This window comes from Helianthus annuus, chromosome 4, assembly GCF_002127325.2.
Source record: "Helianthus annuus cultivar XRQ/B chromosome 4, HanXRQr2.0-SUNRISE, whole genome shotgun sequence".
Taxonomy (NCBI): Eukaryota; Viridiplantae; Streptophyta; class Magnoliopsida; order Asterales; family Asteraceae; genus Helianthus; species Helianthus annuus.
This window is the reverse complement of record NC_035436.2, coordinates 17,395,292-17,407,814: the sequence shown is the minus strand read 5'-3', so window position 1 is coordinate 17,407,814 and position 12,523 is coordinate 17,395,292. Positions and strand designations below refer to the sequence as shown.

At 38.5% G+C, this 12,523-nt stretch overlaps 1 protein-coding gene and 1 long non-coding RNA gene across 2 annotated transcripts; one reads left to right on the top strand and one right to left on the bottom strand.

Moving 5' to 3' along the window:
- The first annotated feature begins 769 nt into the window (after positions 1 to 769).
- On the top strand, positions 770 to 4,053 carry LOC110873239. Its single transcript, XR_004892131.1, has 5 exons — positions 770 to 1,183; positions 1,266 to 1,349; positions 1,882 to 1,988; positions 2,074 to 2,182; positions 2,280 to 4,053. It is a non-coding gene; the product is annotated as an uncharacterized LOC110873239 (long non-coding RNA).
- On the bottom strand, positions 3,248 to 7,155 carry LOC110873238. Its single transcript, XM_022122173.2, has 8 exons — positions 6,908 to 7,155; positions 6,562 to 6,618; positions 5,424 to 6,044; positions 4,970 to 5,117; positions 4,722 to 4,885; positions 4,194 to 4,631; positions 3,806 to 3,868; positions 3,248 to 3,572 (listed from the first exon to the last, which is right to left on the bottom strand). Coding segments are annotated over exons 3-8 (861 nt in total). The 5' UTR covers positions 5,426 to 6,044; positions 6,562 to 6,618; positions 6,908 to 7,155; the 3' UTR covers positions 3,248 to 3,526.
- Positions 7,156 to 12,523: the final 5,368 nt, after the last annotated feature.

The window sequence follows — 12,523 nt, the reverse complement described above, 5'->3', positions numbered from 1 at the left end:
TTTCGTGGAAGTATTCGATTCGTTGGAGGAGTTTGTCTTCCACCGAGCAGGATAAGAGATAGGCGTGTTTGCTAATGTCGTAAATACTGATTGTTCCTTGAAGGAAGTAGAAGGTGGGGCGGCGGTTTTGGCTAGAGAAGTAAAGGGTGTGGTGGTCGCCGGAATAACGTGGTGGCGGTGGTTCGAAGTGAAGGGTGGGGTGCAGTGGTTCAATGGTGATGTTGGTTGCGATGGTCAACAGATCTTTCATGATTTGGAGAGAAATTGGGCAAATGAAGTAGTTAGGTGTGGTTGGATTTGTGATGAGATTCAAGATGGGTGTGGTTGGATTGATGGTGCTGGTATGGTGGTTGTATGGTGCAGGTAAGGTGGAGAGGGTGGTTTTGATGGAAACGAGTCCTGCTCAAGAAAAGAGGAAAAGGTGGGTTGGATCCCACATGTATATTTTAAATCTTTTAAAGTTTAATTTATTAGTTTTTTTAATGATAAGGGTATTTAGGTCATTTCACACCCTCTTAACATCAAAAACTAACCCCCATTCACGCTAGGGACTATCCGGAAACAAAATTGCAAAAGTTGGAGACTAAGCTGTAATTTTAAAAAGTTATGGAGTAAAGGTGAAAATGGAGTAAACCATAGAAACTATCCGGATAGTTGTCTCTACTTTTTATTTCATGGTCCCCTAACCCCCTTTGCTTTTCTCTACCGTCATTATCCTACATATTAATAATCGAACGTTTTGAACAGTAGAGGAGGAGATTTTGGTAATTTCACTTTATAAGCAGGTATCACCGCCCCTTCTCCTTCTTCAAAACCTAACCGTAACCCAGAGAGTCTAAAGAGAGAGGGGAGACAGAGACGGAGAAGTCTCCGGTTTTGACACGGTGGACGCGCCGCACATGGTTCTCCGGCGTCTACATGACAGACGGGTCCGCCGTACATGGTGGTGGGGAGCGGTGGTACCAGGTTTTCTGGTCACCGCAACGGCGGTCAGCAGCCGTAAGTAGTTGCTAGGTTGTCGGTTGTTGTTTATGTTGACATCAGCAGAACTTCGGTGACGGCAGATAGCGTGACAAGGATGGCTTCAAGAAGCTCTGGCAAAACACCTAGGGTTCCGGTCCTATTCCGGCGAAGTTCCGTCCAGAAGGATTAAAGCTTGCATCTTCCATTTGTGAGTATTAAGGTAAAACCCATCTATTGTCCGATTATACAACCCGAACTAGGTGTCTATTGGTTGATTCTTTATGTTTTAACCATGTTGGTAGGTAACAGCAAAATCTTCGCAACTAGGGCATGAATTTGATAACCTTCGTATCTGCGCCCCTCTGGACTTCGAGCCTTTTAAAAAGGTAAATTTTATGTTAGGGTTTTTGTTCTATCCGCCAGATATTGCACAGGGTGTATAATCGCTTATGGTTTTGGATTATGATGTCTGTAGTAGCCAATTGAACTCACATCTTGATGATAAGTGTTACTTTAGTTTATTTTCTAAGTTGTTTTCACCAAAATGTTTGTGTTCAGAGGTGATACAAGCATTTATTTTAATCGGTTAGGGCACGACATTTGTGGAATAATGCTGGAAAATAATCATGCGCTCATTATGATGATGTTGGTCTTTGATAGAGTGGAATTGATGGGTTTCACATTTTTAATTAGGTTATGACATAAAATCGGTTAACTTCTTTGTTTCTTAATCATTTCCTCTATGAATAGTGTTTTTTTACCATGTGGCAATACCTTATTGGTTGCTTTCTTCCCTTTAACCCAATGTTGTTATTGTATAAATAGGTTTCGTTATGGTATTTGATGTGTTTGGGGCTTTGGCTTAGTGATTTGTTGGTTTTGTGGTGATAAATTTGACGTCGGTTCGAATCTTAACAGCCACCTTTTTCCCTACGTTGCTTCTTCCGCTTTTGAAAGCATAATGATCGCCATCTGCCCTTTTTGGGAGTTGCTGAAGGTAACATGGCTCAACTCAACAAACTCAGGTATGATTTCTGATTTATGGTTGGGTATAACAGAGGGTAATTGGTTATTAGGGGTTTGATATTTGAATGAGTGTGTCGACTACAGGTCGCCAATTGGCTTCTTTCCGATTTAACCACCATCCTCATCGGATGAATCGATCAAGGCTTGCATGTCTCAGATCTGTGTAGATCGGTAGCCACCCTCGACAACTTAGGTAACTCTGACAACAAGTTTTCCATCCTCTTTTTATTTATGATGTATTTTCTTTTTATTTTTATTTTTTATTGATGCTTGACGTGATAAAAAAACAGGTAATATAACCATTTGATTATGTTGAAGGTTTCTTTTGATTCAACAGTACTAGGTGAGTAAACTGGAAATCAAATCAATTGACTAAGCTCTTATATTTTTCATTTCCATTGCAATTATAGGATAAATAAAAACCTTGTGGCAATGATAATTCTGGAACTGCGTGATCTAATACTCAAAACCTCTTTATGAATATTGATGTTTTAGAACTACGCATCAAAGAAATTAAAGGACTTCCAGCAAGTAATGATCATAACTAAATGCACCAATCTGTATAGTTTAGTTTTACTTTATACTAGGGGGAATACCCGTGCGATGCACGACATGCATAATAGTTATTGTTTTTTTCTGAAACGACAGTGGGAAGGGTTGTAACTAACATAACAGTTATTGCCTTTATTTTGCCTTTTGAGACCACGCTATAATTGTAACTAACATGTTAACAACTTATTTATATCAAACAAAGTAAAATCACGTAATAATTGTTGAGATATAATAACCCAAAAGGCACCCATTGTCTCAAGTGTTGTGACATTGCACCATAGCTTCCACATGGATTTTCATTTAGCAAGCAATGCATTTATCCATTCAAAGGATTTTGGGCACTCCATAACGAAAACCAGATATCAACTGGCCCACTGTACTTGCGAATTATGTTAGTACTTACCTGAGAAAACACAAAATTGATTGACAGTTGAAAAGTCAAACATAAGAAAACACATGTTGCGGCCTCCCACAAAATGATCTCAAAAGAAATGTAGGTATCACGTTACTTAGCCAAAAGGGAAAAAAGGAAGCAAAATATACATTAAAGCTGGATGAAATCATGAAGATATTCTAAACTTTTTAAAATTAAAGGCATCTGAAGTTAACGCCATTTTTGAAGAACAAAGACATATAAAAAATGAAAAACAAAGATATACCAGCTCCTAGGCTTCAAGTTCTTGTTAAGTATCAAGCATAAACCTTCTGATAAAAGAAAAGAAGAGCAGTTCTATCCACATTTTTAGTCTCGGTTTTCATAACGCACACACGTCACATATACGTAAGTCAAAGACCTATATAAAGAGGCATGCTAAAACTTTATCAAACCATGGATCGTAATTTGTTCTGTCGGCATAACTCTTGTGCCAAAAAAAAGGGGAAAAGATGTCTTCCAAAATAAAAAACATGAAACGTAAATGGAAAAAACGCAGTAGCTCTCGCACGCCTCCTTGTCTTATTGGCTAACACATGGACCGAACTTTAGTTAACGCATGGCACGATCATCCCAAATCCCATCACCGGTCGACTGCCTGCAGTGAATTAACAAAAGTAAGACCGTTAAAAAGTCGTAGGTTTTGCATTTTTTATCTAATGTATGCAGCCTAGCTAGGAATAAAGTCAATTGAAACTGTTAAATGGACTTTGGTAGTTTCTTTGGAATAAAGGGGATTTAAATGTTAAATGGCATCTGAAATTTAATTAGTTACTGCTAACACTATAAAAGTGATATCTAAATGTGTATGTTTGTGTCCAAACGGTGTACCTTTCACGTGGATCATCGTCAACGTTTTCTTCTGAATCCGAACCCGAATTTGTATAAGTAGTCCTGCGAAGGAAAGAACGGGAACTTTTCTTGACAATTAAAAAAAGTTATAAGGTTGCTTAAAAAAGCTAGGTTTGTTGGTTCATGGCCCCGATTAGCCCAACATATTTGTCTTTCATGGGGCCCTTCCTTTGAGGTCGTTTTAGACATTCATAACTAACTTATGTACATTTTAATGTAAAAAAAAAGAAACAAAATCATAAATTATAAATTATAATGCTGCACATACCTAACAAAACTTTTTGTAAATGGAATGCATATTGTGTGGTTTAAATATCATCAGTAGGATTCTTATTGAAGTCAAAATCAATGATAAACGGAGATATACCTTATGGTCGTTTCAACATGCTTAACTGGTGTCGGTATCGGCACTACCTCATTGTCTTTATTAGAGAGCGAATGAGGTGTGGAAGAACCAACGCACCCACCGCCATCTCCGTATAGAAGAACATTCTTGCAGTTAAAACTTTCGAAAGAACCATGATCATAGTACATACATGAATCAAGCAGGAGGGTCTGAGTGCTGCCCACAAGAGACTGCAAACATTTCGGCAGTGCTGAAATGCCGTTGTCGGGGTTTCTTACTATCACCGGAGTGAACTTATCCTGGATGTCGGTAGAATAAAGGTTGTAGACGCCTGATAGGACAGACTCCGCTGTGAGTATATCATGAGCAGTGGCCTTTGTCAAGCGTTCGGCGGTGTCATCAAAGCAGACAATGACAGCTTCGGCTGTTGAATCAAACACCTCGAGTTCTAGCCTGAAACTGTGCAAGGTTTGTAATAAAAGGGTCAATTTATTTGCCTGCATGAAGATTGCCACAAATTAATATAACTGCACACCATCAGAAACTAACCTTACTCTTGGGAAGAGTACGGGGTTTTCGCACCCATCACACCACATATTGTTGTATTCACCTACTACACCTTTCATGCAGCCTCCACCGCCACATGTCAGCCTGAACCACTCCTGGTTATTGCGTATGCGCTTAAGTTGAACATGACAGGTGAATTCAGCACTCTGCACAAATTACCAGCACTCTGTAAATATGCTATTTGGGTGCGATATATTAAAAGAAAGCATATAGTTTCATAGGGGGCATACCGTGTGTTGCCTATTTCTTCTTCCGTGGTTCAAGATGGCTTCTAGGGTGGTCCATTTTTCTGAATAGCCGGCGACAGTGTTGTTCCCTGACATGGCCTCACGTGTAGATCCAGCAACTACAGGTTGTTGAAGAGAAGGCGAGTATGACCTGCAATGTGGAGACTTATTTATATAGTCATTTAAAATAGTCTTTTGGAATGAAAAATGTTGTTTAATTCAAAATTTAATACAAAACTGTTATGGGCAGATGATCAGCCGATGTTATTAATGTGCAGTCTATTATTAATGTGATTATTAATTACATTAACATAACCCTCAAGTCAATGTAAAGTCACATTAGTAATCAGGGGTATAATTGTATTTTAATGTTAGCTCTTCACCTGCATAGAAACTGGCAACAATTCAGACAAACTTAGTTACAAAACAATGTTAATCACATCATAAAGAAACTTACATCTATCAGGTCAGAAAGTCCAGGAATGGCTGTTAAACTTCCACCAACAGCTTTTAATGTATAATCGATTTTTGGCTCTGGCTGATAATGTATAGCTGATTATTTACCACTCACATCTTTCCTTTTCTTGTAAGCAAGTCGACCCCCTGTGGTCGTCAGTAATCTGTGTTGCAGACCCGTTACTACATAGCACCGCACGAGAGTCGCCAGCATTGGCTATTATTATATGTATTCCCATTATCAAAACAGTTAAAGCTATCGTTCCACAATAATCGCTCACACTGAATTCATCAGCTAAATAAAACTTCGTCGATAATTGATGACTCATCATTGGCATCAAAGCAAGTTTCTAGAAGGATCTCGTAAAGTCGGAGATTTAACGGGAACCCGTCTGCCCAATGGCATGAGTCGGTTGACCCGTCGGTTGACCGGTTGGCTAATGACATTACGGCACCACGTAGGACTTGTAACGGCTCGGTGTTTCTTCCGGTTTCAATTGGTTTCTCGAGCGTGTTACGGATGATTTTTTGTAGCCATTGGGATGCAGTTGTGGCGTTGCCAAGTGGCACGTGAGGGTGTAGAAGAAGTCCCGCTTACCATCATTTCAACTCGCCTCCCGACCTGTTATCGTAAATATTGCAATCACAAGTCAACGTATCTGGTTTTAAAATTAGTGGTTAATTAGTATTATAATGATAGCGTGACAAAAAGAGGGGCAATTTGACTTTTCCATTCTATTAGTTATTTCAATAATGACCGCAAAATTTCAAACACAAATGTAATAAGCCCAAATCATTTGAAAACCTCAAATAATCCAACAGAAAGATTCAAAGATTCTTCGATCATATACTCATTGTCACAATAATATTTTTAGAACGGAGAAACACGGTCTCTGATTCTACACCACCTAAAGACGCATAATTATTCTTTAATCATCTTATAGTTTGACATAACTAAGTTTTTTTTTTTTAGAACGGAGAAACACGGTCCCTGATTCTACACCACCTAAATATCCATAATGAATTTTGAACCCTCACCAATCACCACTTGGAACTAATATATGTAAATGACTAAATTCATTGTTATATAAATTAGTTTTATGAAATTCTTGAATCATATAAAAAGATGAACTACAAACCTTCTTGACAGCACCAGCACAGCTTCCACATGAGATGCCAACTTTGTCATGAAGTACCTGAGACATTGTTGAGTTGGTAAGCGAATTTGAAGCGAGTTTACAAAATCTGAGGCAAATTCAAGGATTGAAATAGGGGGAAAAAGGCAGTGGGATTCCATTTTACGTTTCAGTTTGGAGTCTGAATCAGCGTTTTTGTTGGCAGGCATCAGATCCCACCAACTTTGGGTGGCTTTAGGACCGTTATTGTAAGCTGATAAGTTATCTATATATAAGCCCAAATCATTTGAAAACCTCATTTGAAAATGGCATTTTACCCTTAAAAATATAATAACAAATAAAAACGTACCTGAGCAAAAGCCGTTCGAAGCGATGACCTAATGTACGTATCAGTCCGACTTCGCGCCACATCGGTATCATTTTTCCGTCTTCGCCGATACTCATTAGATATATCTTCAACCAATATTTTAGCAGCTGATACCCCTAAAGACACAATACTTTGCATAGAATTAATGTTTACGTTATCAAATGTATCATGATACGCAAGAAGTCTTTGTTCAGCCCAACCCAATATCGAAGACTGAATCAGCGTTTTTGTTGGCAGGCATCAGATCCCACCAACTTTGGGTGGCTTTAGGACCGTTATTGTAAGCTGATAAGTTATCTATATATAAGCCCAAATCATTTGAAAACCTCAAATAATCCAACAGAAAGATTCAAAGATTCTTCGATCATATTCTCATTGTCACAATAATATTGTGCGACTTTTTGTCGATTTAAAATCAAACTCGCGAGCATAAATCATTAGCATCGAGTAATATCATCATCATTCTCAACATGAAACTGACCTGCCTTTAGTCCTCTTATCGAAATAAATCATTTATGTTGGTTAATTACATTTATATCGACTGGAACCTAATTTAATTAATATGATTGGAAAAGTAGAACAACACGATTAATAATAGAAAAAAAAACAGCATTAAAATTCACGTACATTTCAATCTATTCATACCACAAATAATGATGGCCCAAGCTGAAACTGAACGGGTAGACACACAAACCAGTCCTAACCGATTGAAAACGTAGGTTTGGAACCCGTTTGGGTTTCTCTCTTTGAAACCGATTTTAAACCAAACCAAACCGAAACCGTAAAAAAGAGTCAAAATTGCTCAAAACCGGTTTAAACCCAAATCAAACCGGGAAAAAACAGTCAACAAACCGAATCACACGAACCTAATTTGAAACCAAAACCAGGTTTGACTTGTTGTTGACCAACCCGAACCGGTTTAGGGTTACGATAAGTACATAACTCATGTCAAAAAACACTCTGTCACTTCACTCCTAAATTCTAATTATTTCCTTCTAAGCATATAATTCGCTATAAATGCATTCAGATCAATCAAACAACTCAATATATTAATCCAGTCATCATAAATCCCCAATCTAAAACCCTAATTAGAGTTCAATCAGAGCTTCATCATCCAATAACACAATAAAACATTCAAATCATAAAAAATCATCATAACAATAACAATAATAAGAGAGAGATAGAGAGAGAGTGTAATACCTCACGGCCAACAAATCACCTGCATCTCTGAAGCACCAGTTGGTGCTGCTTGTGGTAGATCCGAATCCTCAAAGAATAACCTCATGGCATGTTCTTTAACATAAGATAATGACCATCAAATAAAGCATAGAAGGAACTCGCGCGACCCCACTTGTAAGCATCGCCCAGATGCTTTGAGAGGTCATCGATCATGATATGTGGTGTTCGTTTGATCTGCGCGGTCCAACGTCCGTATGACCTCCTGACCTGATGCTTGTTGGACAGAAACTCCTTGTAGTAGACTCCACAACAGTATTACTCTTGTTATACACAGAGCAGCTTAAAGCCTAAGCAACAAAGAACAATATGTCAGCAAATAAAAAAACCTAAAAAACAATTACAAAATTGCAATCAATAACATCCTTGTATAAAGCGAAATGCGTGGCGTGGCAACACCGACAGGAACTGTATGGTAACTTCATTAAAGTTTAGAGGTAGCAACACGTGGCTGGGAAGCAATTTAAAGCTTTTTTTTCTAAGGAAAATATAAAGGAAGCCATTAAAATTGTTATTTTCCTAGCTTCTTCTTTCTGCAGCCTAGCATTTTCATATGTCGGTATTAAGTACGAACTGCACAGCATAATTTCTTTAAAATTCGAAGAATCTTGACAAACTATGGTGCATCTGGTCATGGGCCATCGAGTGAGTGACCGATACATGTAAAGTGTATTGACAAAATCGTCCCTCTCGCCTCCTTCCTCATCAGTCTACAGCCTAGCATTTTCGTATGTTGGTATAAAATACCAAATGCACAGCATAATTTCATTTTATTTGTCAAATGATTGAGCACCAACAGTAGTTCAACAATACCAGCTTCTGATGGCCCTTTGTCCGCATGGTTAAATGGTTCAACCCGGATTATATCATTCAATCCGTTTGGTTTCCGCCCTCATCCTGAACTGCACAAATTACAAACTGGTTTAGTGTTTTGGCCCATGTGGCTTTTGATAATTACTACTGATGTCAATTCTGAGTTTTGACATATTTTAGGTTGATCCAACTATTAAATCAAGCAACACAGATCATATAAAAACATATATAGTTTTTTTTTCAAAAAATCACTAAATTAACAGACCTAATCATGATAAACAAACATCAGAGTTAAAAAAACGTCACATGCAGGGTTTAAAATTTTCCAAGATTAAGGTCCGATCAATGTAAACTGAATCTTTTAAATGTAAACTGAATCTTTTAAATTTTATATTCTTATGTATGGATGTTAAGAAAACTGGTGGGAGTTATAGGGTGTACCTCAGAAAGTAACGCAACAACAACCGCAGAGATGCAAGGAATTTCCTCACAGAGTTGGAAAATAACGCGAATAACTGTAAAAACTTGTAGATCCTTCAGTTGTAAACAGTACAAAACATACAATTTTTCTTTCAGTAATTAGGGTGTTAAATCGTTTGTGTTCAGGGGTTGGCAAGTTAAACCATTATCTGCTACAAATCTGTTGTTTTTGCCAACTTCACTAATCATCAAACACTATGCCAATTGTTACATCACATTTCATTAAAAAATAAAGCGTGGAAGTAACATGTTACCATATATTCAGTGAAAAAATAAAGAGTGGAAGTAACTAATCTTATAGGCATATGGGTAATTATGCAATAATCAAGAATATATAAAAATGGAGGATAGGTGTGCGCTAAAGCTATAATATCAGTAAAAAATGTTGTCAAGTCAGATAGTTGTATTATCCATTTTTTCAATCAATATTAACTCATTGAACGGTAACCTGTGAACAATTGTTCGTTTATTCCGGCCGCTCTGATGTTTCCAAATTATTAAACGTTTCTTTGTAAACGATGTTTCTGGTATGGTTTTTCATGCCACCGTCGCCGTCCTCTACGATGACAATCTTTAAACCTTCAGGTGACGTAACCCTTGAAAGTGCGACGTAAAGCTGGCCATGGCTAAACACAGGTCGGGGCAAATAGAGACCAACTACTTTTAATGATTGGCCCTGGCTTTTATTAATGGTCATTGCATAGCATGGCTTCACTGGGAATTGTCGTCTTTTCATAATAAATGGCCATTTTGATTTCGTGGATGAAAGGGTGATCCTTGGTATCAAAGCAGTGTCTCCATGATTTGACCCAGTAAGTATCCTAGCTTTGATAACAAATTTCCCCAGGTCTGTGATAATAAGGCGTGTGCCATTACATAAGCCTTGTGAGGGGTTCACGTTTCGTAGAAGCATTATAGGGAGGCCTTCTTTTAAATGCAAAGCATACGGCGGCATACCTGACAATGCCAAATAATTAAAGATTTTAGTTGGCAGTAGAAACTTTTTTTAACTAATATTTTAGCGCGGTTGCGGTCGGGGGGGGGGGGGTATTGTGACAACTCGAAATTTAGAACCTTTCGTTGTAACTTACTTGTACGTTATGTGACTAGTTAAAATGATAACGTGAATCTTTTTATGTGATAAGTGCTTTGTTACGCGTGTATTGTATATATATATATGTGTGTACGTGTTATATGTGAACCGAGAACCCGACACGAAACAACGGACCCGACTCGAGACCAAGAGGTCTCGAGTGAATAGTGACCGAATAGGCCTTTGGGCCGAGAACCTTGTGGCCGGTTGGGCCATTGGGCCGTGAACCCCCACTCGAAACCCACTAAGGGTGCACACTCTTGGAACTTGACTATATATACCATGCCTTAGTTAGTTTTTACCATTTGTTGAACATTACACCCACACACTCTCCTACTTCTCTCTCTCACCTAAACTCTAGAACACAAACACACTTCATCATTCTTGGATCTTTGGACTTGGATCGGCTCACACACACACCCGGTTGGAAGCTTTTCACACACCCTCGAAACCCATAACCGGTTAGTGTTCTTAATGCTTTGTTGAATGTTAGTGTGTTTATGTTATGTTTGTAAGATGAGATTATGTGACAATATGTTAAGATGAGTTATACATAATGTTTTGAAAAGAAATCGGTTCATGAATGTTTCTTGTTATGAGTTGAACTATACATAAATATTTGATAATGAAAATGGGTTCATTGTATGTTAAAAAGGGTGAATGATGATATTGGTTGCACTTGGATTAGATCCGAAAAGTTTGGGTGTTTATACTATGAAAATCGGCTAATGAATATGTTTGTCAAGTAGGATGCATGCTAGTAAAATTGTATCTTGATAGTTGTTCATGATTTTGGGTGAATAAGTGGTTAATATGTTATGAACTTGTTGAATATGTGTTTGAATATGTGAAGAACACTTTGAATGATAGTTAAGAATGTGAAAACCCTTGTGATTTTGATCCATCTTTGACTAGTAACCTGATTAGGAAAACTGTTAGTGGAATGCTATTGGTAGTTTCCGGATTTGGGCCTGATTATATTGTACTAATGGGACTGATACACCTGCATCAACACGTGAACTTGAAAACGACTGCTACCGACTCGCAATCACCTAGTTGCGACTCGCAACCACAGCGTTACAACTCGAGACTACGCGGTTGCGACTCGCAACCATAACAGGACAAGCCGAAACCACAGGTTACGAGTCCCGTTGCGACTCGAGACCTTAGCATGATGAACCGAGACTAGAACAAATGATCCTAGAACAATTTCGGACTGCAGGATATACCTCCTGCGTGTGCAGCTGCGAGCGCTGCGGCAACTCGTTCGTTGATCAAAGCCGTCAACTGGGCTTGTGTCATGTTAACGCGTCCAGACATGGTTCTTCATAACAAGAGTAATACGTGTGAGAGAGGTTCGCGAAAGCACGATAGTAGGACAGAGTAAGCACGCACGTGTTCAAATAACAGTAGTTATACTAATCAAGCATACCATGAGCAATGTACTACGTAACTAACAAGTAGGCAATATACATACATTATATTACCTAGAACGTCGAGCCTTGCATGAGGAGCGAAGTGTCGTTGTGGACCGTTGAGCACTAATCCGGTTATAGTCTGGTTTTAACAAAAACGTTTCTCCTTTATTAAAACCAAGTTCACTATAACCAATGGCTCTGATACCAATCTGTCACACCCCCAAAATCCCACCTGCGGAGTACTACCGCATGGAGGCGTGACTGACCAGGATCCAGCCACCAATCATACTGAACAAGCATATAAGTAGTTATAAAAGTTTAACCATCACGATTGGTGTCCCAAAACAAATAAGTTTAAGTTGCAAGCGGAAGCATAAGTTTAAAGTTATAACATAAGTTCCAAAAGTTTCAAGTTTATCATGGCCTTGTAGCAATCCATGTCCCACAACGATCCTCCTCCATGCAAGCTCCAGCTCAGTACCTATGGTCCTGCAAAGCATGTAGTAACGAGTCAACAACTAGTTGAGTGAGTTCACGGGTGGGCGTTCGTTTTAGTTG

Coding starts and splice junctions, on each gene's coding strand:
- LOC110873238 (XM_022122173.2), bottom strand. Junction 3,869..4,193: donor CATGTTGAAACGACCATAAG/GTATATCTCCGT, acceptor TTTCCTTCGCAG/GACTACTTATACAAATTCGG. Junction 3,573..3,805: donor GACGATGATCCACGTGAAAG/GTACACCGTTTG, acceptor AATTCACTGCAG/GCAGTCGACCGGTGATGGGA.